General features: G+C 49.2%; 1 protein-coding gene across 6 annotated transcripts in view; it reads left to right on the top strand.

Moving 5' to 3' along the window:
• Positions 1–25,328, top strand: part of KIRREL2 (kirre like nephrin family adhesion molecule 2) — a 51,734-nt gene extending 26,406 nt beyond the window's left edge. The window contains exons 1-16 of one of the 6 annotated variants that reach the window (XM_053268769.1): positions 1,494–1,619; positions 7,420–7,569; positions 7,762–7,911; positions 8,063–8,220; positions 8,777–8,927; positions 11,604–11,709; positions 11,941–12,089; positions 12,554–12,681; positions 14,847–14,973; positions 15,108–15,208; positions 16,574–16,772; positions 17,778–17,891; positions 20,604–20,713; positions 20,944–21,036; positions 22,994–23,077; positions 23,452–25,328. In XM_053268769.1, coding sequence (XP_053124744.1) covers positions 7,449–7,569; positions 7,762–7,911; positions 8,063–8,220; positions 8,777–8,927; positions 11,604–11,709; positions 11,941–12,089; positions 12,554–12,681; positions 14,847–14,973; positions 15,108–15,208; positions 16,574–16,772; positions 17,778–17,891; positions 20,604–20,713; positions 20,944–21,036; positions 22,994–23,077; positions 23,452–23,895 — 2,235 coding nt within the window. In that variant the 5' untranslated portion in view covers positions 1,494–1,619; positions 7,420–7,448 and the 3' untranslated portion in view covers positions 23,896–25,328. Of the gene's footprint in view, positions 1–1,493; positions 1,620–5,935; positions 6,060–7,419; positions 7,570–7,761; positions 7,912–8,062; positions 8,221–8,776; positions 8,928–11,603; positions 11,710–11,940; positions 12,090–12,553; positions 12,682–14,846; positions 14,974–15,107; positions 15,209–16,573; positions 16,773–17,777; positions 17,892–20,603; positions 20,714–20,943; positions 21,037–22,993; positions 23,078–23,451 lie in introns of those variants that run through there. The other 5 variants (XM_053268768.1, XM_053268765.1, XM_053268764.1 and 2 more) reach the window with 5 other exon arrangements.
• Positions 25,329–27,400: the final 2,072 nt, after the last annotated feature.

Raw genomic sequence — 27,400 nt, 5'->3', positions numbered from 1 at the left:
GCCGCAACCCTGTAAGCCCATACACGTCTCCTTTGTGGGCTATGATCTTCCGCCATCCTTTTTATTACTAGTGATGTCCATCGTCCCTTTTTATGAGGCATGTTTATTATTTCATTATTGGCTTCCCCGTAAAAAAGAGATGCTAGCATGGAGCTTAGTTGCTCGGGGTGGGAGAGGCCCAGAGTGCTTGCAAGCGAAGTCAAGCAGCTGGGTCTCCTCAGAAGCCACTTTCCCTGAAAAGTCACTTTCGGAGAAGAAGTGAAGTGGGGGGGGCTGGCACCCCAACCCTTCTAGTGGCCTGCCTTCAGGTTCATTTGCCATATTCACCCCTTTTCCCACACTTCCTTTTGCCTCTAGGTCAGCACGGGTGAAGGGTCATGCAGCTCTCTTAGGGGGTCGGATCCAGCCCAGAGACATCCAGCTGCTGACCGCCAGGCTAATGTTGTGGGCTGGACAAGAACAAAGTGGGGATCGGGGATAAGTAGAGTCTCAAGGATTTGGCACATCAGGTGAAAATTGTATTGCTGAGAGCTTTTCTGTGGTCTCTCCTCAGTTCTGCTAGGATCTAAATTGGTTTGTTGGTTTCTTTGTTTGTTTTGTTTTGTTTGCTTAGCATATTTATATACTGCCCCAAACTCACGTCTCTGAGCGGCTTGCCATAAAACAACACAAATTAAAGCAATTTAAAAGCCATGGTCAATTCTGTTTTAAAACCAGTGATGAAATAAAAGTTGCAGCTGTGGTCAGAGTCTACTTGCGAGAGGGTAAGAGATGTTTTGAGACAGAATTCCTTGGCGTGCTTCATGGGTGAGTGTGGGTAGCAAGAGCCTGTTTGGATGTAGACTCTAGGACCAGGAGACCCAGGTTCAAATTTGCACTTGGCCCTGAAGCACACCAGGAGCATTTCCAGACGGGGCTTTTAGCTTGGTTCTTCTCCAGAATTGAGGGTGTGTGTTCAACTATCGGCCAGATTTACCCCGAGCTATGGGGGGAGCACTCTAGATACGATTTGGGTTTTTCATTGTGCATTAGCCCCGACTTATGCCCAGGGTAAAAAAAAAAATCCACTTTTTGTGTCATTTTGCAGGGGACAAATTTGAACTCACAGCAAAGCCTTGCAGTAAACCCACAGTAAAGCCTGCTGTCTGAAAATGCTCCAGATGTCCTTATCATTTATTATTATTATTTATCACATTTATAAACCGCCCCATCCAAAGGCTCTGGGAGGTGTACAACAAATTTTAAAATACCTAAAAACACACATTATCTAAAATACAGTTCTAAAAACAATATTAAAACCATGTTAAGAAACCATTTAAAATGTATTAAAGTACTTAAAAAAAAACCAATTTACAAAACTTGGAAGGTCAGGCCCAAACAAGTACGTTTTTAGGGCTCTCTTAAAGGCCGACAGCGAGCCTAAACTGCGGATATCTGCCGGGAGTGCATTCCATAGGCCAGGAGCAGCTACAGAAAAGGCCCAGTTCCGAGTCGCCACCAGACATACCGGTGGTAACTGGAGACGGACCTCTCCAGATTACCTCAACGAGCGATAGGGATCATACTGAAGAAGGCGCTCTCTAAGGTAGCCTGAACCCAAGCCATTCAGAGCTTTAAAGGTAATAACCAGCACTTTGTATTTCGCCCTGAAACACATCAGCAGCCAGTGCAACTGTTTTAAAACAGGCATAATATGGTCTCTCCAGGTTACCCCAGACACCAATCTGGCTGCCGCATTTTGAACTAACTGAAGTTTCCGAACTATGTACAAAGGCAGACTTAGGCAAATCACCATCCTCTGCCTAACCTATCTTGCAGGGTTGTTGTGAGGATAAAATGATGTTGGGAAGGGGTAGAGAGAACTTGCCACCCTGAGCCTTTTGAAGGGAGGTAGGTGTAAAAGTTTAACTTTTAACAATGATAAGGCTATGCTACTGACTAGAATGTGTGTTCAATTACAAAGTCCAAGGGTGATCCTTGGGTAAAACTGCCAGCATTGATGCTGGATTGGGTGAATCGGGACTTAAAGGGTGGCAAATTTGGGGCCATACTAGGAGTCATGCATGCAGTGGATATACCATCCCATTCCATGCCCCCGCCCACCATGGTCCCAGCCCAGAGGATGCAGAGGGAGGGGTATCGGCCTGATTCTGGTTCGAGAGGTATCCTATGAATAATAATAATGCTTTGTGAGCCATCCGGAGGATAATTGGGGGGGGGGCAACAAATAAAGTTGCCATTGCTATGTTGCACCATCTGTGCAGATGGCACTTCAGCAAGAATGAGAGGTCCCTGACCCAAGGAGCTTGCAGTTTAGAGAAGGGAAGACACTGGAATGGTTCTTGCTTTATTTTCTCAATGGAGATGTACACACAATGCATTTTTCAGTTTGTTTCAAATCCCAATCGAATTCTGGAAATTGATTTCAAATTCAAATCCGGTCCAAAAACTTGATTCAAATTTGAATTGATTCAATCTTGTTTGGGAGGGTTTTTTAACCAATTAGGAGGGCCGAATGGCTTTTTAAAGGTGCCAAACGACTCTCAATTCAAATTTGAATCCAATTTCAAAAATTTGATTCAATTTTGAATCGAATTGCCCTTTTAAGGGGCACTTTGATTCAAATTCAAATCACTCAAATCTCTCAAATTCAAGTTGAATTGATTCAGATTCGAATCAATTTGCACATTCCTAGTTAGCAAGTTTTGTAAGCGATGCACTGGAGATTAAATCACATTCCTAACATCCCTTGCCCAAAAGAGAGAGAGAGCCAGTGTCTGGTCAAGACCCCTTATTTTCCTTGCTGTAAAACTGGGAAACACCTGGGTGCATCAGGGCTCAGAGAAGAGGTTTGGGCTGGTACCAGGCTGAGCTATAGTGCTCCAGTCCCTCTGTGTGATTAACCGGCCTTGTTTTCTGTTCCCTTGGGGCAGAACGGGCCTGCCTTTCTGACTCTCTGCCAGGCCTTTGTCTCTTGCTCCCTCTGTGTCTCGGCCCTCTTGACCCTCTTGAGGGGATTATCCCACTATTCAGACCCTAGTTTAGTGGGTAAACTTCTAAACAATGGGACAAAGGGCTGGCCTTATTGGATTGCAGTTAAGCAGGCTTTAGTGAGGAGATAAGAGCCTCAAGATGGAGAGATCTGTGCGCCAATAAAGACTCTTTCAGCTTCTTGGGTCTCAACAGCCTCCCAGTGGCCGAGAGGGCGGAGGGGAGAGCCTGGGAGGTTATGCAGAGCAGGTCTAGGGCAAGAGTATGGGGCTGGCAGCTTGTTGTTTCTTGGCTGGGAGGATTATACCCTTCCGCATTCTGCTCACGGAAACTAAGCACATTGTGCAAAACTGCATCGGATACTTGGAACTGTGTCCCCCCGAAGTAATGGGGACGGTACAGACCAAGTGCAATGAAAAAACGCAGCTGCAGAGTTTCCTAATCTGTCGTTCTTGGGGCTGTCATACACCTGTGCTCACTACTCAATGCTTGGCAGATGAATGGAGATGTCTTTGTTTTTGAAGTGATGTCCAGCGAGGGTAAAACTCTGTGCGGAGGGTTTGATCTGTGGCAGCCATTACGCTTACAAGGATGTCTGCAGGAAAGAGTTATGCTTCCTCTCCCACAACACCCTGTTCCTGATGCAGGTTTTTAATACCGATAAAATAGTTGGTTAACGAAACAGAAATATAATGGGCAAGAAGTGTTTTTTTGGCTTCCGGTTTTATATAGCTGAAGATGGCAGAGGCCGAAAGGTCTTGCGCATTACAGTTCCGTTTCGTTAATCAACAGTAAATTTACACTGTTATTTTTGATTAACAGCATCCTTCCGGGATCCAGATAATACTTTGCAGCTTTCGAAATCATCTTGATAGATATGCTCACACCTGTTAGATACGTATACACCTGCTATTCACGCTTCTAAAACTGCGGAAGATCCTTTCGACAAATCTCCTGCATAGTGTCTAATTTGAGGGCCAAGACACACATGGTGGAATAAGTGTGCACATGGACACTAAATTAAAAGCAGCAATACATGTTTGTTTTACTGCTTGTTCACATGGTAGCAAGTTGTAGCTGGCCACAATTCTCTAGCATTTTGTGTGTGTGTGTGTGTGTGTGTGTGTGTGTGTGTGTGTGTGTGTGTGTGGCCCCTGTTCAGATATTATGTTGTACATGAATTCAGTATGTACACACATACATGTGTTTGTGTGAATGACTGTACCTGCATTCATTTAAAAAGTGGAACTGGGTACAGACCCTCTCAAATGCCGGATACCGATAGGAAGCTTACTGCTGTACCTGCTCTCAACATAACATGGGAATAACTGTCCATTCCTAGCCTCATTGCTTAATCATAAACTCGAAACTAAAAGAAGGCTGCAATCACCAGCATGCTTACTTTGAAAGTTTAACTCCATCGACCAAAAGGATTTGCTTTTGAGAACATGGCTTGGTTCACACAGTCATTCGAATCTAGGTTTAATGTTTCTGACATCCATGTGATTGTTTGAACACATGCCAAGATGGTTTATGGCCCAAGATGAATCTGAGATTCTCACCTTGGTAAAAGTTCATACAATCGCAACCTACACTAAACCTAGATTAGAATGATTGTGTGAACCAGGTCAGCATGTTTAAGATGGGAGCATTAATGCAAAATTTATTTATTCATTTATTGTTTTTTACATTTATAGCCTGCTCTTCCTCCAAGGAGCTCAGAGTACATGCTTATTTTTATCCTCACAAAAACCACGTGAGGTAGGTTAGGCTGAGAGATACACGACTGGCCCAGAGTCACCCAGTGAGTTTCATGGTTGAATGGGGATTCGAACTTGGGTCTTCCCAGTCCTAGTCCAACACTCTAGCCACTACGCTATGCTGGTGGTGTACGGTTATTTCTCCCCTTTCAGAAAGCTAACATGTGAGACAAAGCTCTCCGCCTGCGAGAAATGTACTTTGTCCTTTCTATGCCTTCCGCCCTATATATATTTTTTCTGGTGCCCTCATTGCCGTCTCCTTGGTGGCTCTTCCGTTTTGCTCTTTGAAGGTTTTGGTTCCCAAATTAGCTCCTGTTCCTCTTCCCTGCCCATCCCCTTTCCCTTCTATAGTATGTCTATGGGACTCTTAAGTCAGTGAGCAGGGCCTCTGTCTCTTTTGAAATGTTTCCATCTCTGTACCATGCCTAATAAAATTGTTGGCCCTTTCTACAATCGCAGCCCCTTTGAAACCTGACCCAGCACTGCAGGGACACATTATGACTTAAGAAGGCCCACATGTGAAGTGGTCTCCAGGCCTGTAACTGGATCTGCTCCGCCCGCCCGCCCCATCTTTTTTTCCAGTGCCTGGTCCTTTCTTGTGCTCTGACATCCAACCAGCTCCTCTTTCCCTCCCAAACTGTGATGGGACCCAGAGGGCCTGGATTCCAGCAACCCGCTGCTTAACTTGCACTCGCTCGCTCCCCATCTCCAAACAATTTTTTAATGCGTTTTGCTTTGAGCCTGGGAGGTGGAAGGGGGAACAGCCGTTCAGGGAGGGCACCGTCGAGTGGGAGCGTAGGCTGCCTTGGCTAAAGGGCATGTGCAGAGCCCCAGAAGCTGGCACCTCGACAGTCTGCGGCGGGGAGATAAGGCAATGCCAGGGACCAGGGGCGGCTGCTGCTGTGCCTCAGAACTCAAATGCACATGCTCAGCTCTTTCTCCCCCCCCCCATCTCTTCCACCACACTTTTTGGGGGCTTCCTTTTTTGCACAAAGGGAGAGAGACTAAAATTACCACCGGAAAGAATGCTTTGGGAATGCAGGCATCCCTCGTCGGCCGAGGGAGGATGGGCAGGAGGGTAAATGCACGCAGAATGGTCACGGCACTGGCGCGGGGTTGTGGCTGTGGCTATTAGCGAAGGCCTGGGCTCTACATGCTGGCAAGGTCAAACGATAAAATCTGGAGGGGACTGAACCACTTCAGGCTGCCAGTGGGGAGTGCTGTGTTCAGGAGCGTAGCGAGGTTCCCAGCGGCCAGGGGACACAGTTCAGCAGGGGGCCCCAGCGCCGAAACCACGGCCCTTCATCGGTGAGCACCCTCATTAATTACCTCTGGGGGTGGGCGGCCTTGCCGTTGCTGCTACTTCTCATCTTTGCCATCAGGAGAGTGGCGGCGGGCGGGCTTCCCCCTGACTTTCCCCCACTCCACTACCCGCTGGCATGCGGGCTTCCCTTCTTCTGAACAGCACTTCCACGTTGTTTGAGTATGGAGACCGTCGTATACTGTGATGTCACGTGATGTCATGTGACGGTCTCCATATTCAAACAGCACGGATGCACTGTTCGGAGGAAGGAAAGCCCGCGCGCCGGCTGGTAGTGGAGTCGGGGGAAGCCTGCCCGCCCGCCGCAACCACTCCCCCCAGCGGCAAAGATGGGAAGTCGTGGCGGGGCAGCGAGGGTGACTCGTGGACAAAGGCGGGATTGCCTTGGGGGCCTCTCAAACCGTTTGGGCCCAGGTACAATTGTCCTCTCTTGCCCAATGGAAGCTACTCCCCTGGCTGTGTTTGAATGTGTGTTCTTATATTTATTTCTTTATTTTAAAAAAACTCAGTGCAGGTAGAAAGCTAATACATCAGTGGGGAGGGATGTCCAAAGTGGTGGCTTTCCGCTATTTTGCAGGGGGAGAACAACTGTCCCTGTCCAGCCCGAGCACAGGCAGCCCTCCAGTGGCTGTTGCTGGTGTCTACCTTCGGTTTTTATTTTTGGAATGCGAGCCCTTTTTTTTATCAGGGAATCATCTTACTTAGCACTACCACTCTCTGAAACTGCAGCCCACAGGACATAGAAGTCCTGGACTCCTCCTGTGAGAACCACCACCCAGGGCCAGATGAAAAGATTTCGGGGCCTACTGCAAAATAAGATTTTAGGGCCCCTTTACCTCAGGGCTGGCTCCAGGTTTCGAGGGGGCCTTGGGAAAGTTCCTTTTGTAGGCCCCATCCTACCTGGGTAGAACCCTAAAGAATCGACCCCACCGCACAAAGGCTATGGCTACAGATAGGGTCTCGGGCAGCAACGGTGGGCATTTCTGAAGGAAAAAGAGGGATAGACACCTCAAAGTGCTGAATAAATTGGTATTGTCTTTATTCTGTAGCCCAATGCGTGTCGAGCATTGCTCTTCCTCAAGGACAAATATGCTGCATCTTTTTCTCTTATTGGAAATTATACCTTGCATCAGAATAAAGACAATACCAATTTATTCAGCACCTTGGGGTTTCTTTCCCTCTGTGTGTCCCCCCCCCCCCTGTTTTTTGTTGCTGTGTCATTTTTCAATCCCCTCTTTCTCCTGTTTTGGCCTTTCTGAAGGCCCTGGGCTCTCAGCAGCTTCTCGGCGATACCAACTCCTGACGCTCAACTTAACCACCTCCTGTTTTTTCTCCCCTTCTCCTCAGGATTGGCAGCCTATTTCTTCCAGCAGCCCATGGACCAGGTGATTGTGTCTGGACAGTCAGTGACGCTGGCCTGCGTAGTTATGGGCTACCGGGGCATGGTTCAGTGGACCAAAGACGGGCTGGCCTTGGGGGGAGAAAGAGACCTGCCTGGTATGTTCACCGTGGTTGAGGGGGGCACATGGGGTGGTTGGAAAGGTGACCGTCCGCGCAGAGCTAGCCATGGCAGCAACTGGTCCCTGTAGTAACCCAGTGCAACTCTAGGGGGCACTGTGCTGCTTCTTCCCTGTTGCTTCCTCACTCCCACACTAACTTGGCATTGCATCCCCTCTCTCCTCACTACAGGCTGGTCCCGCTACTCCATTGTCGGAGATGCCTCCGCCGGGCAGCACAACCTCCGGATAGACTATGCCGAGCTGGATGATGATGCTGTATACGAATGCCAGGCCACGCAGGCAGCTTTGCGATCCCAGCGGGCCAAGCTCACCGTCCTCAGTGAGTTTTCTATACCGTCGTTGCTTGTGGAGAAGGGGGTTGGCCCTCTTTTCTTTCTCGAGTGCTTCGGAAAAGTTTCTATTTCCAGGTTCCATGACCCCCTTCCCAAATGCTGTGACCAATCTCCTTTTCTCTGCATCTCTTCCTCCAGTCCCTCCCAATGACCCTGAGATCCAAAATGGCCCAATCGTGCACGTGATCTCCAACATTCCCTACAACCTGTCATGTCGTGCTGGGGGGGCCAAGCCAGCTGCTGAGATCAGCTGGTATCGTGACAGGCAGCGGCAGGATTCTGCAGTGTACTCCAAGGTGAGTCAAGAGTCGGCAGGAGTTAAGCAAGCAGAGAAGTGAGAAACCTATGAAGCTGCTTTACACCGAGTCAGACCATTGATCCGTCAATGTATTGCATGCACTGACTGGCAGGGGCTCTCTAAGGTTTCAATTTTCCCAGCCCTATCTGGAAGTGCTGCCCGGGGTTGAACCTGGGACCTTCTGCAGGCAGATGCTCGAACACCTGTAGAAAGTAGGGCTCTTCCAGATGACATTAAGAAGAGCTCTGCTTCCACATGTTTCAGGAGGCTGCTGTTGTCCTTTCCAGCATGCATTCATGCTCTGCCCAGCAAGGTCCTTGTGCAATTTTAACAGCGCCACCTGCTGGCCAGCTCTTACTCTGCAGAACCACCATTCTGCAGAAAAGTAATAATTTGTTCTTTACAGAAAGCAAGAGCTCACCAGGAACTGCTAAAAGACATTATACTGTATTTTTAGATGTACAAAAAAAAGTGATAAATGGGTCCTGTTGTGAGAGAGTTATTTATCCAAGGAAATGCAGAGTATGTGGACACTCCCCTTTTCTCCCCTGCAGGCACTTATGGACGATGGCAAACGGGAGGTGGCTGTCAGCACCCTTCTCTTGACCCCCAGCAGCAGAGATATGGGCAGCTCCTTCACTTGCCGTGTCAGCAACCCAGCGGCCCCTGCAGGCAAGCAGACCACAGTCACCCTCAATGTGCAATGTAAGTCCACGTGGGGAGGGGTGGGTGGAGATCATGCTTTTTAGAGTGAGGGAATTTGTCCCAGGGACAAATTGTGTTGGGGGCAGCCCAATGAGTGTGATGGGAGTGTGAGGATTCTTGCTTTTACTGGGGGGAAGTGGGTAGAGAGGGATCAGTGAAGACCATCAAGATTCAGGGCACCAGAAGGTGAGTTTGTGTTCCAGTGATGGTGATGGATGGTTCGAAAAGAAATGGAAAACTGTCTCTGTAAGTAAAAGAATGCCACCAGAAGGCTGTTTGTCTTTTCTGGCTGTGAATATGATTCAGTAATACATGATCCAGCTGGGGTAGTTGGTACCATCTGGGGGGGATGAACACTCATTGGGATTTTTGACAAGGTCTGAGCTCTGAGAGATGGAAAAGAGGATCACAAGGCTTTCAGTGTGTTCTTTTGTTGTCCTGTAGTAGCCAAATATGAAATGGTACTTTTAAAGCTTTTAAAGTTCTTCTAAAAACACAAAATTGACTATAAAATTGTATCGATACCAGAGGGATGGAAATGACAATTGGCAGCAATGTCTTACTCCATGGAGAGAGTACGATACTGTGCTCATTATTACACTGACCCTTTGCTCCGTGCAAAAATGACAGCAATTTTGCCCTAATTGTTTTGGGGGTAGGGATAAAGAAGGAGCGGTAACACAGAGAAAAGTAAGTGCAACATTGCTATCACCAGTTTTTCCGTCTCTAAGGGGGTTAAAATCTCGATGTGCATTCATTCCCTGAGATGGTACCAGTGCCAAAACTATACCATCGGCACCAGTGGCCAAAATTTGTGGGTCTGTCTCATGGTTTAATGGAAGTCAGTCAGAAGAATTGTTGGGTTTTTCTTTGGCAGTTGTTTTTTCCCCTTTTCAGCAAGCCCCTGTCTGAAGTCTGTCCAAATTTAAGGTTTCCTATGTCAGTAAGAACTCTAGCTGAAGGAATATTAATCGGGAATTCTAATGCTGCAGAGGGGATGCTTCAATGCCCTGTAGAGCTCTGAGTTTCCCCTTGATGAGCAACAGCAGAAAAAGAAATCTGCAAAAGAAAGCAAAAAAGCCTCAATTTACATAACTGATACCGATTTTGCTCTTTGGGGTGTGTGTGTGTGCAAAATGTGGGTTGCCTTGAATTGATGATTCAGACCTTGCCGTCTGCATACGGAGCACCTTTTGATGAGTTTCAGAGGCAAAAGAGGCGGACCCCTGCCCTCAAAGAGCTTACAATCTAAGGCAGCAGGGGAGACAGACAGAAAGACAAGGGGTAAAGAGGGGAGATTGTAGGCCAGTGTGGTTACCTGAACTTTGAGTCTGGTTACAGGATAAGCCAAAAGTCATGTGGAAAGAGGAGGGGTTTGAAGGGGAGGGAAGGAAAGGCAAGAGCTGGAATGAGGCATTAGTTGTGGACACAACTTGCAGGAGGTGTGCAGAGGGGGTAGAACACCAGTGGTATTTGCTTACGTAAATGATGTCATTTCCTAATAGTAAAATTTCTCTTCTGCATACCATAGTCATTCCAACTGCCGTAGCACTCAGTGACGTCTGCCAGGTGTGGCCACCCTAAGATCTCCAGCTGCTGCTTGACTACAACTCCCATCATCCCCTGCCATGTGGCTGGGGGTGATGGGAGTTGTAGTCCAGCAGCAGCTGGAGTACCTCAGGTTGGGTTACCCCAGCAAATAGGCTCCAGGCAGGAGTTAACAGTGCAGCAGTCTGAAAGATGGCTGCCTATATGATGCTTAGATCAAGATGTGTCCAAATGAAATAAGGTTTGGAGACCAGCCGAGAGCTGCCAGGTGCTGTAGAAGACGTACTCCTCCTAGTTGGCTTTTTGCAAGTTGTATACAGAAGGGATGGGTAGGGCACAAGAAATAGGAAGCTGCCTTATACTGAATCCAGACCATTGATCTGTCTAGCTCAGTACTTCTGATCTGTCTAGCTCAATACTGTCTGCTCGGACGGGCAGCTGCTCTCCAGAGTTTCAGGCAGGAGTCCTTCCCAGCCTATCTGGTGATGCTGCCAGAGATTGAACTTGGGACTTCCTGCACACAAAGCAGATGCTCTACCATTGAGCTACAGCCAAACATGGAGATGGGACAGCAAGGGGTCTGTATAGGTGCAGGATGGGTAAATGATGCATTTCAGATTTTGGTGGTGGGTTCCATATGAAGTCTGCATATGACTTTTGGTGGTGGGTTCCATATGAAGGGAAAAGGTCTCTTTCCTTGCTGAACCCAGTCCTTCATATGTCCGAGCACCCCCTGAATCCCTTTCTCCCAAGCTGGGCAACGGAAACCAGCACCAAAATCTGCAACACACTGGCCTCATTCACACGATCGTTCAAATCTAGGTTTAATGTAAGTTACTGACATTAGTGCAATTTTTTTGAACCCACGCCAAGGTGGAAATCTCACATTCCTCTCGGTCCATGACCCACTTTGGCGAGTGTTCATATGATCGCACTAGTGTCGGTAACCCACATTAAACCTAGATCCGAACAACGGTGTGAAGCGGGCCACTGTCTCTCCATCCTGCACTTATTCATATTTCTTGCTGCCCATCCCCAGTGCTTGGGGGGGGATCCCCTCACTGGAATCTGTATACCCAGATAAATAAACATTGAGGGTTTCAGCCACTCCTCTCGGCTTTCTTGCAGATCCACCAGTCGTAATGCTGTCGGTGCAGCCACAAACCGTCCCGGAAGGTGGCAAAGTGAGCTTCCTCTGCACAGCAACCTCCAACCCTGAAGTGACAGGGTACAGGTAAGGGTTAGAATGGAGGTGTCCTGTCCTCCGGAGACAACACAGTGACAACGATGTTGCTATGGTGCCCTCTAATGGCAGCTGTGAGGATTGCATCCTCGCTGACGCTTGCCATTTTGGAGGACGTGGAGACCTCTCTGCTTCCTTCTGCTGCTGGGAGTCTTGCTCTTTGCCTATCCTTCCCACAATGCCCTGAGCCAGGCTCTTCTAAGACATCTCGTGCCTCCACAGGTGGGCCAAAGGAGGCGTTCCCATTCCGGAGGCCAATGGCGACAGCTACGAAGCGACGGTTGATCAATCGTTCTTCACGGAGCCCGTGTCATGCGAGGTGTCAAATGCTGTGGGCAGCACCAATGTTAGCACTCTGGTGGATGTGCATTGTGAGTGAAGGAGCGGGGTTCTGGGCCTTGAGGTGCAGGTGGATACACTGCTCTTCCACCCAAACGTGGCTGTTCACAGCAAATAGCTGCTTTTGCGGGAGGTGGGGGTGGATTTTCAGCAGAAAACAGGGTCCAAAGAAAGAGTTAACCTCCCCTTCTCATGTATCATAGCATGCATCATTTTAGAAGTGTTGCTCATATGTGAGAGCAAAAGAGGGAATGCTTCTTTTAGAGGTGTTTTACATGAGCAGAATCCCAGGTGGTGTGGACTACAACTCCCAGCATCCCCAGCTGCCTTTGGCTGGGGATGCTGGGAGTTGTCGTCAACACCATGTGGAATTCCCGCTTCCAGGGAATCCTGAACCGGAGCCTTCCTGAGTCACAGCTCAGTCTCTTCACCCTGTACCACACTCGCTCTCAGTGACCCCTTCCCTCCCTCCCTCCCTCCCTCTTTCTTTCTGCAGTCGGACCCCGCCTCATTTCCCAGCCCAAGCCCCTGACTGTTGACGTTGGCGCTGATGCCTCCTTCACCTGTACCTGGACTGGGAATCCACCTCTCACCCTGGCTTGGACCAAGAAGGGATCTAGTGTGGTAAGTTACTCACACCAGGAGCCCAGGTTCCCAAACCCTGTCTGCTCTAAACTTGCAAACTACACCAGAGCTGGGATTAAAATCTTGCAGTGCCGGTTCCATACTTACTCCCACTTACCTGTGGGAGGGGGGAGATTCTTTTAGTTTTAAGGAGAGCACAATTCTGCCTGCCAGCTGAGATTGTCTGGGGAACCTCTGTTCCACATCCCATTACCATCTGGAGTGAGGTTGGTGCAAACCTGAGACGGGGTCTTTTCGGTTGTGGCACCCAGACTCTATAAATCCCTATTCCAGGAGGCCCATCTAGAAATTTCCCTTTTAACCTATAGAAAAACAGCAAAGACAGTCCTGTCCAGTCAGGTCTTCAGTTTAGGGTGATCTAGTCCACCTAATGGTGCAGCGAGGAAGTAATTTGCATAGGGAGCAAGAGGTCGCTGGTTCGAATCCCCACTGGTATGTTTCCCAGACTATGGGAAACACCTATATCAGGCAGCAGCGATATAGGAAGATGCTGAAAGGCATCCTATATAATAAAAGGCTAAGTGAGTGGCCGTGGCTTTGGAACGTTGGGGATCTGCGTCCCTGCCTCCCTGGGCTGTTCTGGGCCTGCGCGAAGTGCAGGCCCAGAAGAGCCCAAGGGACACAGGACCTCAGACACCAGTGTCCCACAGCCACGGGCAGCCATTAGCCAGTGTGTGGCGGCGGGGGAAAGTGGCCAAGGCGGCGGCAGAGCCGCCGCCTCGGCCATGAGCTGAGGCACGGCAAGAGGAGGCCGAGGCAACCAGAAGCGGCCGCCCTGAAAAAGGCGAGGGCAATGGTGACGGGGGAAGACCAAGACGGGGGACAGGGAAGCTGGGCGAGGTGGCGGCAAAGCCGCCAACGAGGCCCCCGCCCGCTCACAGCCGTCGCCCCCCGCCTGCTCACCCGCCCTCCCAGCTGCCCAAAATGAAGCTTGGCGAGGTGGCGGCGAAGCCGCCAACGAGGCCCCCACCCACTCACAGCCGCCGCCGCCTGCTCACCCGCCCTCCCAGCTGCCCAAAATTACCTTCCCCGCTCCCCCCCCAAAAGATTAAGGGCCAAAATGGCCCATGAGAAGGTTGCCGCCCCCGCCTATCGCCCTCCCAGCTGTCGAAGACCACCTTACCCGCTCCAGCCCGAGGGAAAAGAGCAGAGCTCCTCTCTGTGCTAAGTCACTGCTCAAACTGCCGCTATGGACGCAAAGGACGCCTATTGCGTCCATTGCGACAGTGTGGGCAGCAGCTTAACACAGAGAGTAGCTCTGTTCCCGAGTTCCTCTCTTCTCCTTCGGGCTGGAGCGGGTAAGGTGGGCTCCGGCAGCTGGGTGCGCGGGAGGGCGATAGGCGGGGGCGGCCACCTTCTCATGGGCCATTTTGGCCGTTATTCATCCACCCCCCAAAAAAAGTAAAAGCAAAATAAGGAAGAACAAAAACAGAGACAACAACAAAACAAAAAACAAAAAGAGAGAGGGGACAAGGGGGGGAAAAAGAGACAGAAAGAGAGAGAGAGAGACAGAAAAGACGGGATAGAAAGCTAGCGCCCGTTATCATAACGGGCTTAAAAATACTAGTCACCTCATACTGCGTGCAAGATGGCAATGGTAAACCCCTCCTGTATTCTACCAAAAACAACCACAGGGCTCTGTGGTCGCCAGGAGTCAACACTGACTCGACAGCACAACTTTAGTCCCCAAATAGATTGTCATTTCTGGATTTCCTTTGCTGCCTAATTGTTTATCTTGGTGGTGGTGGTTTTAATTAATTTTTTGAATATTCTGTTAAGTTGCACACCACTATGGAGGTGTGTGGGGCTGCTGTTCTTTTAAGCTGGAAAAAAAAGAATCCCTGCGAACTGAGCAAAGAGGCACCTTTTTAAAGTGGTGATTCTCTTGACTGAACAGGGGGAGAGCAACTGGCCCTATCCATCCCCAGCACAGCATCCCTCCAGTGGCTGTTGCTGGTGCCTATCTTACGTTTCTCTTTTAGATCGTGAACCCTTTGGAGAGAGGGGGCCATTTTTATTTATTTATTTATATCGCGGTCGAGCGCTTTGTGAACCTTTTGTTGAAAAAGTGGTATATAGATATTCATCCACAGTCCTGATATTTTAGTATCGAAAAGTAAATCCGGGCTCAATTGCATCTGCAGGTGCTTAGCAATGGAAACACTCTGCACCTTAAGGCAGTGACGCAGGAGGACGCCGGCATCTACATGTGCAAGGCCATTGTGCCACGCATTGGGGTTGCCGAGAAGGAGGTGGCGCTAGCAGTGAACGGTGAGAAGCCGGAGCTTGTGCCGGGACTGGGTGGGGTGGAAGGCATCAGAACAGGCCCGGCCCAGGGTCACAGAGGGCCTGGCAAAGAGGAGGCCTGACTGCGCCAGGGTCCTGACGGCATCCTCGTTTTTCAGGTCCTCCCATTATAGTCGCAGAGCCAAGCCAGCAGACCACGGTGGGCGCCAAGGCGAGGCTGGAGTGCTTGGTAGGGAGCGTCCCACCCCCCGACAGGATCGTAAGTGTTGCCATCGTCTTGTCCGTCCGTCTGTCCCTGCCGTTCCTTTGTGTCTAAACCAGATCTGCATATTTTCCACAAAATATTGTGAAAAGTTCAGAATACTGTGCAAGTTCAGAGGTTAGAATATTGGATTCTTCCGTCTGGTGAAAGAAACCAGATTGACGAATCGAGGTGCAGCATTCATTCATTCATTGACGAATCGAGGTCCTGAAGAATCCCCGCTTTCTAAGGTGAGCTTCTAGTGGTTAGGAATTGCATGATAAAAATCCCAGTGGATTTTTAATTGTAAACCACTATGGGCCCCCAGCTTGGCCAAAAAGTGGGATATAATTATAATTAATAATCCTCAGAAGTGTAATTGACTGACTATGCAGATCTGGTTATTTTTTCTCTGCTTGGTTGCAAATGGACAAAAATGACCAGCCATGGCCTGGACGAAATGCCCTGATGTCTTGTTTTTGCATAAGGAGCCATTGCACCCAATCAGCAGGTCACATAACAACAACTGCCCCATGGGTTTATCTGTAAAGCCCCCACATAGCAGCTGTTGCTCATTCTCTGACTCTATGGGCCAAACTAAACAGAAGGGGAGCCTTACTTGTCCCTTTAATTATAATGAGACTTCTTCGAGTAAATGTAGTCAGGGTATCTACCATTTTTTTTTATTTCATAGACAGGAACATAGGAAGCTGCCATATACTGAGTCAGACCATTGGTCTATCTAGCTCAGTATTGTCTTCACAGACGGGCAGCGGCTTCTCCAAGGTTTCAGGCAGGAATCTCTCTCAGCCCTATCTTGGAGATGCTGCCAGGGAGGAAACTTAGAACCTTCTGCTCTTCCCAGAGTGGCTCCATCCCCTGAGGGGAACATCATACAGTGCTCACACTTCTAGTCTCCCATTCATCTGCAACCAGGGTGGACCCTGCTTAGCTAAGCGGACAATTCATGCTTGCTACCCCAAGACCAGCTCTCCTCTCCTGCACTTGTGGCTGTGGAAATGTGGAAACCCTCTCCCTTGTGCCTTTTCCCCCATTTGAAATAGCATAACCTGCTAATATTTGCCCTGTGGGTGGAAATGTAAAGATGTCAAGTGGATAACTGTAAGTCTCCCCCGTCCAAAATAAAATAAAATAAAATAAAATAAAATAAAATAAACAACCACTGTGGGCAGGAGCCCAGCTTTAATTCAGAAGATGGCACAAGGAAGGAGGCGAATAACTTTTTTTTCCCCCCTTCCATAAAGTGGGAGTTTCTAATTGCTCTCTAGTACTGCTCGTATTCACTCTCTGTCTTGGTCCCCGTACATCTCCGATGCTCCATCTGTCCAGACTCCTGATCCTCTTGCTTGCCCCTCTCCACAGGCCTGGGCGTGGGGTGAGCAGGTGCTGGACGCTGGTTCCCTGGATCGCTTCACGGTGGACACAGTCGTGACGGACCAAGGGGTGCTCTCGGCTCTGCTGATTGACCCCACCCACGATGCCGACTTCGCCCTGCCCTACAACTGCACAGCTTGGAACCGCTTTGGCGCACGCTCTGCCGCGGTCAGCTTGCACCGACAAGGTGAGGCCCCGTCCTGCTGTGCTGAGTCACCCGGAATGACGCTCTTGGGCATGATTAGAACCGGTGTGTTCTGTAACAGGCGTTCCTAGGTGATATTGACTACAATGCCCAGCATCCCCAGCTGCCATGGCCTTTGGCTGGGGATGACTGCTAACTGAGCAAGGAGGCACCTTTTAAAAATGGTGGCTCTCTTCTATTTAGCGGAGGGGAGGAGCAACTGGCCCTATCCATCCCCTGCACAGCATCGCTCCAATGGCTGTTGCTGGTGTCTATCTTAAGTTTCTTTTTTTTAAGATTGTGAGCACTTTGGGGACAGGGATGTATATATATCTCTCTCTTAGGCGTAGCCGTTGCTAATCTCATGTGTGGCAGCTCTCACGAGAGTTCGTGAGCAGCTGCCAAATAGCAACGGGGTGGGTGGGAAGGAAGAAAATGGCAGTGGCAGCAAGGCCAGAGGCCCAGCAGGTGGAGAGGAGATGGTGGCAGCCGGCCGGCAGAGAAAACGGCGGGGGCGGATGGATGGGCAGAAGAAGGTGGCGGAGGCTGGGCAGGAAGAAAATAACAGTGGGGGCAAGGAAAAGGGCAGTGGGTGGGTGGGAAACGGCACAGGCAGGGGGGAAACGGGGGTGGCGGGGGGAGTTTTATTTATTTATTTATCTATCTGCTTTGTAAACTGTTTTGAGAACTTTTGTTGAAAAGCGGTATATAAATATTCGTCTTATGACGGAAGCTGTAGTCGACAACATCTGGGAATCCCTGTTGCCGGGAACACTGGTTAGGACTCCCACCATATTGGAATGGGGGGATTGTGTCCAAATCCCTTCTTAACTGAAGCTCGCTTAGACATGCACTGTTTCTCTGTGTAGCCTACCTTACAGGGTTGTTGGGAGGATACAAAGGATATGTGCTTGTGCTCTGATGTCCTCAAAGAAAGGGCTGGCTACAGATGTGGTCGGTGGATAAAACTAAGTCAACCGCTACTAACGAAATAATAAACTATCCCAGCAGAGGTCCTGTCTGTCCTGATCCTGGGGGCCTTGGCTGCCTCCGGAGTAGCTGCTCTCCTGCTCCTGGTTGTCATCGTTTCTTTCTGCTACCGGCGTAAGCGCTGCGGGAAAGGTGAGGATCCTGACCGCACCCCTGTTGCTTGGCAGGCTCTTGAGTTTTTAAAATGCACCTGGCTGGCGAAATGCAGGCCGGTGACTCCGCACTGAATGATGCACACAGTGCGTGTTTGTGCTGGAAAATGAAGACGTGTGAGCTAGATATCAAAATAGCACCATGGGGGCGAGGTGGGGAGAGAGGTGGTCTGTAGAGCTGCAGGTAGAAAATCAAGTCCGAGCAGAGGGTGGGAGGAGGGGCGCTTTCTGGCTTGAAGGAGAGGGACTGTGGCAGAGCACATGTGCTGCATGCAGAAGGCATCCCAGCATCTCCCGTTGAAAGGGGTTTGGGTAGGCCTGTGAAGAGGAAACTGCTGGTATATGGAATTCCCTGCCACTGGCTGTGGTGATGGCAAAGCTGGGTAATGACCCTGCAGTGCCTGGGGCAATGCACCAAATGCTGCCTTCTTTCCAAATTTACCCATGCAGGCTTTGGACGTGAGGCAGTGGGGGGAGGCAGGAGGGCAGGGGGCCGCCCGTAGCCTCCTCTCCTCATGCTTCTTGCAAGCTTGGCAAGGAGGAGAGGCGCTCCCCCAAAAGAAGCTCCAGTGGTAGCCACAGGGGGCACCTCGCCGCTTTACTGGTGCCAGGGCCGTCCTTAAGGCAGGGCGACTGGGGCGATTGCCCCCAGCCCCGCACCAACACAGGCCCCGCCCCACTCTAGGCCCACTGCAGTGCAGCCCGCCCTCCTCTCTCCCGCAGGCCCAGCCACTCATCTTTCCCTGCAGCACAGCCCAGTCAGAGCTGATCTTTGGGTGTGCTTTTTTTGGCTTGAAAGGCTCCCAGGCAAACTGCTAGAGCTCCTTCTCTCTCTGCCTCTCAGCTGTTCGGTGGATGGGCGGGGCTTCCAGAGAGACCTCCATGCAGGCCTCGCTGAAGGGAGGCAGGCAGGCAGAGTGTCCAGCCCTTGGCCCACCACAGCTGTCTGCAGACCCTCTGCCCTGCCCTGCCCAGCCCAGGGGCATAGAGAGTTTGGAGTGGGCCCTGGGACAAAAAGTGAAGATGGGCCCCTATCCTCCTAGGGATTGGCTTGCCTTCGGGCTTTGGAATTGAGCTTTCCAAGGGGGACAACCTGGTGCAGATCAATTGTTGGTTTTTAATATTTATTTTAAGAAACACATCAAAAAAAGTCATATAAGTGGCTTGTTTCATGGCAAAAAAATTACAAAAACGTCGGGAACTGAAGCCCCCCACCTTGGACCAAATTCCACCCCCATATGGGAGAATCTGCCCTTTGCCTTTATTTTTAAAAAGGGTTAAGAATAACCCTTTCTGTCCCAGCCTTATCACCTGGAATGACTTGGCATAGGGCTTTGGTACTGAGCAGAGATATAGGGCAGGGTGGGAGGAATATGTATATTTAAACTGAAGTGGGTTGGACAAATTGTTTGTTTTGTTATTTATTTATTTATTTTAAATTTAAATTAAAAACCCATCAAAAAGTCCTATAAGTGGCTTGTTTCATGGCAGAATATTACAAACACTTCTGGAACAAACAATTTATAATATATATTTATGTATAAATGCACTATGCTCAAGTTGATTTGCAACCCAGAAGGTCTGAGTGAGAACTGTGAAGCATGTGTTGTGCTTTTTCATTTTTATTTTCCTTAGAAATGCATTATATGTCCAAGCTGGTCGGACATGTCCAAAAACCTCACACACACTATTGACACTCTATATCATCAATCAGTATGATTCTGTAATGATATGAAATGTTAAGGAGGCCCTGCACATGCTGATTCGCCTCTAGGGACAGCCCTGGATGGTGCCCCAATAATCTTCCGCCTGAGGCTATTCCCTCACCTTGCCTCATGGAAGAGCTGCCCCAGGCACTGTTCCCTGTAACAGGGATTCCCAGATGTTGTTGACTACAACTCCCATAACCCCCAGCCAAAGGCCATTGCAGCTGGGGATGGTGGGAATTGTAGTCAACAACATCTGGGAATCCCTGTTACAGGGAACACTGGCCCCAGGTGATGGCCACTGGTTTAGATGGCTTTAAAAGGGGATTAAATTCATGGAGGAGGGGAGGTCCATCACTGGATGCTGGACACGATGGTTTTCTGGAACTTCTAGGTAGAATCATTTAATATTGATTCATACTGTTTTTTAAGATTTTAATTTCTGTTTTAATCTGTGTTATGTTTGTGGTTAACCGCCCTGAGATGTGCATTTGGGGTAGAATACAAATATATTTTTTGTTAAATAATAATAATAATAATAATAATAATAATAATAACAACAACAACAACAACAACAACAACAACAACAAAACAACAACAACAACAACAACAGAAAAGAAGGCAGGAGAGCTGGACTTGTGGTAGTGAGCATCAATTGCCCCCTTTGCTAAGCAGGGTTTGCCTTGGTTTGCATTAGGATGGGAGACTGCATGTGAGCGTTGCAAGATACTGTAAAGTGGGTGGGGCTGCAGCTCATTGGAAGAGCACCTGTCTGCTTGCACACAGAAGGTCCCAGGTTCAGTCCCCGGCAGCATCTCCAGGTAGGGCTGGGAGAGACCCCTGCCTGTAACACTGGAGAGTCGCTGCCAGTCAGTGTCGACAATCCTGAGCTAGATGGGCCAAGGGTCTGACTCAGTATAGGGCAGCTGCCTCTGTTCCTATGACAAAGTTCCCTGCTCACACCTCTTTGTCTGTCTGTCCTGCAGCCAAGCGGGGAACGCAGCTCTCCAAGGCGGACATCCTGGTGCAGATCACGACGAGCGAGAGCAGTCCCAGCCGGCCGAGTGAGACAGAAGACGACGGCAAGGAGCCCATGGTGAGTGTGGTTGGTGACCCACAAAACACTGTGATCTCGGCCCAAAGCCTCTGCCAACCCTCATCCGGAAAACACACTGCAGGGCTCTCCTCCCCCTGGCCTGTAGACGGTCCCCATTTCTGCAGCGGACAACCCCAAGTTCCAGCCTGCCCGCTCAGAACGTCAGCAGAGCCGCCGCGCTGGGCCAGGCCGCGGGTCTGTCTAGTCCAGCCTCCTTTTCTCCCCAACAGTGGCCAGCCAGATGCCTCTTGGAAGCCTCCAAGCCAAGGCATGACGGCAACAGCCCTCCCCCGTTGTATGTCCCAAGCGTCTGGTATTTGCAGGTATACTGCCTCTGCACGCGGAGGCTCCATGTAGTGCTCGTGACTCCATAGCCATTGCTGTGTTCTACCCTCCATGCATTTGTCTAACCCTTTTGGGAAACGTCATCCAAGCTAGCGGCCATCTATGTCCTGTGGCAGAAAGATCCCCTCCATTAACTCTGGGTTATTAAAAATAGCACTTCCTGTTAGGGATGTGCTCGGAACCGGTTTGGAGGCCCTTTGAACCGGTTCGGAAGTCCGGCGGTTCGGCCGGTTCGAAGGGGGGGAATAGCTTTAAGGACTGGGGAGGGTGCTCTTAACCCCCACCCCCGGTATTTCCCCCACTGGCGCTGTCTCTAAAAATGGTCCGCAGGGTGGCAGTGTACCTCCTTGCTGCCCCGATGTGTCATGGACCGGAAGTCCCCGGTGCGCATGCGGACGTTGAGCACCCTCCCCAGTCTGTCTCCCTGTCTCCCCACTTCGAACCAGCAGACATCGCTGGTTCCGTGCACATCCCTACTTCCTGTTGGGCGTTCCGGACCGACTGCAAATTCATCAACTTGGGAAACCTGAAGTCTTAAGTATCAGGACAGAGAGGGAGAAGAATCTCTGGCTCTCCCTTTAGTCTCTCTGTGCCCCACTCTGGCTGGGGCTTCAGCTCATCATCTCCACTCCCCCGCCCCACACATGCCGCCTTATTCATGCTTCCTGCTAGCACATTGTATGGTACCGTTCAATCCCTACGCTGAAAAATGTCCAGATTTTGCTGCTGGGTCTTTTGCAATCGGTGCGCTAATTCGGCTTGTGCTACATGAACATCTAGTATGTGGTGGGTTTCTCTTTTGCTTTGGTGACGGGGGGAGACCGAGGAGGCAAGAGCCCTATTCGGACACGATGTTCAGCACTTCATACAACAAGTGTGCAGTGTTAACAAGTACAGATCTCCACATGTTATGCCGAGACCTGTACTCAGGTTCACTTTCTAAAATGAACGCAGGTACAACCATTCACGCAAACACATGTACAAGTGTACAGACATCTGTACACATGTGCAGCATTCTGTCTGAATAGAGTTAATGTCTGGCACAGACAGCAGAGCAATAATGTGGGGAAAGGGGCGTGCAAGATTTGCCCCCTTCTGGCTTCTTGTTACCAGGCATTGCCTATGCATTATCGATTTTGCCCAAAATCATGAGGGCAAGAAACTTGCATGTTTCTTTTTAAAATGCTCAGTTCTGCTCAGTACTGTCTTATAGCCCTTTGTGAAAACCCTCCTCATCAGTGCTGACAACTATGGGTCAAACTAGACAGGATGAGAAACGTAGCAATGCATTTCTGACTCTTAACTTTTTTTTTTTTTAAATGACAGTCATGTGGGGCTCCGATCTGGATAAGGACCCTTTCCCCTTGCCAATCCAGAAAAGGACCCAGGGGTTCTCAAACTTGAGTCCCCAGATGATGTTGGGCTACAAATCCTATCATCCCCGGCCAAATGCCATTGCAGCAGAGAACAATGGAAGTTGTAGTCCAACTGGGGACCCAAGTTTGAGAACCCCAGACCTAAGCAGTTTCCTCCACAAAATTCATAGATTTGGAAGGTACCTTGGGAGGTCATCTAGTCCAACCCACTGCTCAGCGCAGGAATCTGTCATCACATTCTCCCCTCTGCCACCAAAGTTGCTATTTGCAGTGTGTGTGTGTGTGTGTGTGTGTGTGTGTGTGTGTGTGTGTGTGTGTGTGCTGGGGTAAATGGCTTACTTGGAGGAGGCAAATCTTTATCTGGACAAGAGGGGGTTAAAAAAAAAAAGACTTCTACCTTGCACCATGGTCCCCATCCACATCGCTGCCGTTTTTGGAAAAAATTAAGAGAGAAATACAATGATGCATTTCTTATAGCATCTGGTTTGACCCAACGAATTCCAGTTGAGGCAAGAAGATCTTTCATTGTGCTCACCCTTCTGTCTTCATTTCCCTCCAGGCTACCAGTAGTGAGTCACCAGCTACATCCCACACAGAGCACAGTGAGATCCTGGAAGATGATGAGGGGAGCCAGGAACTGAAGGTGAGCTAGGCTGGGACCGCGGGAGGGTGATGGTGGCTCTACCCTTGTTAAAAGACACACCGAGGCCATGATTCACACCATCAAAGAGGCTATTCACACGAGCGTGCAAAACCGGGCTATGGGAGCCCAGCCCAGTTTTGCACGCTCATGTGAATAGCCTCTTTGATGGTGTGAACCATGGCCTCTGTGTGTCTTTTAGCAAGGGCCTTACTAGGGTAGATCCACCATCGTTTTGCCCGCTCGTGTGAACCCCCGAGATCACACCCGAGCGGCAAGCCTGCCTACTGAGCCACCTGGTTAAACACTGCGGACGGGATTCTTTGGGCCACATCTTAAACTTGCTTCCTTGGCATTCCCATCGTTTTCTTCACCAGGACCCCACCAACGGCTACTACAAGGTCCGCGCCCACGAGGAACCGTGCTTGGGGAGCAGCTTCTCGGAGTATACACCAGCCCCCCGGCCTCTGTTTGGGGCGTCTTCCCTGTACCCTTCCGCTGGGCCGGTGCAGCCCAAGCTGTACGAATATGCTCACCGCTACACCCTGGGCACTCCCGGCTCCCGCTCGGCCTACGACCCCCACGAACGGCTTTTCCCTCAGGAAAGCATGTACAGCGGGACTGCGTACCTCACCGCCCCCTACAGCCGGGCTTTCACCAGCTACGTCAAACCGAGTAGCTACGAAAAGGCCGAGAGTGGCTACGAGCCGTCGGACCAGGCCAGCAAGGCTTCGGGCTGTTCACGTTTCTCCTATACCTCCTTGTCTCAGCAGTCTGACTACGGGCGCCCTGCTCACCAACGCATGCAGACCCATGTATGACCCGTGCCTGGCTCCTGCCAGACTCCAATCACCTTCAGAGGGAAAGAAAAGGGAATGGATGCTCCCTGTGGCTAACTGACTCAGAATGTGGCCAGGTGGCCGGCTTGGGGTCCAACACCTGGCCTTGAGGACACACCACTCTCCTCGTCGGGGGAAGATGGCAGGTAGCTGGCTCTGCGGCCTACCATTGTGCCCAAGATGGCCGACAGCCTGCTTGACATCTTCAACCGGAGCCAGGCCTCTCTCGCTTCTGGGCTGTGAGGACTCCGATACGGGCCTCCTTCATGGCAGGACATGGAAAGTGGCCCAAAGACACACCTCTGCTGATACTGGGAATGGACTTTTGTGACTCAAGGGCAGCCTTGGCCTATAAGGATCCAGATTCAAAATGGCGGCTGTCGCTGGTTGTCAGTCAGAAGGTACTTGCAGGAAAAGCCATTGGGTTCATAATGGTGCACAAAATGATGCTCTAGTGTGGCCTCGGCAATGGGACAATAGGACCCTCAGCTGCCAAACAGAGTTGCCTGGCGGTGGCCTCCTGCCATGAAGGCAAAGACTCCAGATGCTACTGCAGACGCATGATCCTGGGAAATCCCCTAAGCATGGGCATTACTGCTTGCATTTCAGTTTTACTGGCTTGATACTGTGGCTCAGTGATTCTCTTTCCCCCCGCCCCAGTCCCCTTTAGCAGGGGTGCCTCTGAATGAATACAAAATGCAACTAGATCTCTCCCCACCCCACTTAATAAAATCTGGCTCATTGCTTTTTATTGAAGAGGGACCTGCAATAAAGCAGCCTGTCCAGAGGGTGGCAGTAGCGTTCAACATTTTACGCCACTGAGGACCTGAAAGGAGACTCCAGGAAGCTTTCTACATAGGGCTATTGAAGCCCTTTAATTCGCATCTCCTCCAGAATGGAGCGGGTGCATTCACATAATGGCTAGATTTACCCCGAAGTCCCTGCGAATTATCCAGGAGCAGTTCACACATGATTCGGGTTTTTCACTGCAAGTTAGAGTGTAGCCCGATTTATATTCAGGGTTTTTAAAAAAAAATCACTATTTGTGGCGGTTTTCTGAGACAACTTTGAGTTTGCAGAAAAGCCTCCCTGGAAACTCACAGTAAAACCTGCTGTGCATAAAAGTCCCTGAGGAGTGCAAATTGCAGTGATAGGATTGGTTAACGATTAAAATCCAATAAAGAAGCCAAGGGCGGACCATGGACAGAAGCAGAAAGCCAAAAGCCAATGGGATTTGTTGATTTTGTTGCTTTTTTAAAAAAATAATAATAATAAGTTATTCCTTGTTATAACGTTTGCCTTAAGTGTATTTCCCTGCTGTGGATGTTTTGACTATTTGGTTTGGTTTGTTCTTTCCAGAATGTTTGTTTTTATTTTGCATTTTTTTAAAAATGGGATTTTTCATTGCCACACTATGATCATGCCTGTTTGAGTGTGTTGTGCTTTTTTATATACGTATATATATCTATATAAAAGAGGGGGAGCTGCAAATGTACTGCCTACTGCAAAACTCAAAATATTTATATTTAATTTAAAAAGTGGGAGTAGAGTGGTGATGCCTTATTATTTCAGGGGTGTGCATGGGAATATTGCAGGCTTCAAGTGAAAGCACCCACAGAGGCACGTTCAGATAGCAATATTATCTATACTATCTGATTTTGTTTGTTTGTTTATATCATTGCAGCCCAACCCTTGGATGCAACTTCTTAGAAATGCAGGCAAACTGAAAACATACCTTTGCATCCGTAAGGACTAGCACCTTGCTGCCAAAAAAAAATGAAGGCATGTCTCTTTACTAGAAGGACCAGGAACATATTAAAACTGAAAGCATATCTTTGCTTCAGAACGAGAATCTTGCCTTTTTTTAAAGTGAAAGCATAAGGACTAGTAACTTGCCTCTTTAAAGTGAAAGCATAAGGACTAGGAACTTTCCTTTTAAAAATTGAAAACTGATGCTTTGTGGGAATTGAATACTGCCCCCAGCACTTGATTGACCACATGCAATGGAGGATGGCTCTTTCAGCCCTACCTACAAAAGTCCCTTTTCTCCATTAATATTAAAGTCACAGGATCCTCTTTCCATTTTAATAGTGCAGTAGATACCCCTCTAAGGATAGCAGCAGGCAATAAAACACCCACACTCATGCACGCACACATATACACAGTGGAGCGAGCCTTACCTCCTGCAAGTTCCTGTTAAAGTCCAACCCCCACCCACAACTTATGCTTTAGAGGCATTTCACAGCTTTTCCGATGTGGTCATGCTTCTTTGGAAACCAGTTGGGCTGCTATCACACTGTCTCTGAAAAAGGACAGGAGGGTGAAATCACAGAATGTGTCTGCTTCTCATTAGCATTATCAGACCCAGGGCTGAGAGAGATTCCTGCCTGCAACCTTGGAGAAGCCGCTGCCAGTCTGTGAAGACAATACTGAGCTAGATGGATCAATGGTCTGACTCAGTATATGGCATCTTCCTATGTATGTGGTTTAGATGGTTTCATTCTCACCCATTTTTAAAATCGCATACCAGGAGAATTTCTTATAGCTGCTGTAGACCAAGGGTGAGGCTTGTGCCCTAGTTTGGCATAGAAGCCGAGAGAGGCTACCTGCCAGGATACAACTTCATTGCAAGCACAAAAGGAATACAGGCAAGATAGCTCCACTGTACCTTTTGCCTTCACACACAACAAATGGGTATTTCCAGTCACGTGACTTTTTCCCATATGTGAACAGGAAGCCAGGCTTGGGAGTGGCACCTTGACAGGCACAGAGGTTTCCCAGTTGCACGGGAAATTGCAATCGGACTGGCTTTTGTGTCTTTAAACAGCAGCTTACAAGTGCCAAAATTGGCAGATGAAAATGTTCCTAGCATACACCTGATTGCTTGCTTATATCTGTGCATCGCCCTACTGTGAAAGTCACAACAGTACGGGGCCCATTCACACGTTATGTTCAACACTCGTACAATGAGTCTACAGTGTACACCAGTACAGATCATTCCCCTGTTATGTTGAATTCAAGTATACAGGAGTACACTTCTGTACCATGCATTTGAAGGGCTCACTTTTCAGGTCCACTTGAAAAAGTGAATCCAGGTTCACTTTTTAAATGAACCCAGGTGTGGTCATTCACACAAACATATACGAGTGTACAGACATCTGTACACTCGTACAACAGAATGTCTGAATCGGGCTATGGTCTCGTTGACAAGCTGTTAACTCTGAGAACATATCTTTATGCTACTGCATAACATGATATAATCCTCAGAGCTAAACCATAGGAGAGCCAGAGTTTTGGGGTCAACTCTGCTCCGCCAGTAGCTTTTGACCAAATGGCACCGAGTAAAATCACCCAGCCAATAGCCAAGAAAGCCAAATCTTGCAAGCTGATACAAAACAGAAACCGTTATGCAAGTGAAAGCTTATGAAAATACACTCCTTAGCTCTTCATCCATTAATCCAAGAGTTCTTGAACCTGGGTCTCCAGA

This window comes from Hemicordylus capensis, chromosome 7 (genome assembly GCF_027244095.1).
Source record: "Hemicordylus capensis ecotype Gifberg chromosome 7, rHemCap1.1.pri, whole genome shotgun sequence".
Classification (NCBI taxonomy): Eukaryota; Metazoa; Chordata; class Lepidosauria; order Squamata; family Cordylidae; genus Hemicordylus; species Hemicordylus capensis.
This window is presented reverse-complemented; position numbering and strand designations above follow the sequence as displayed.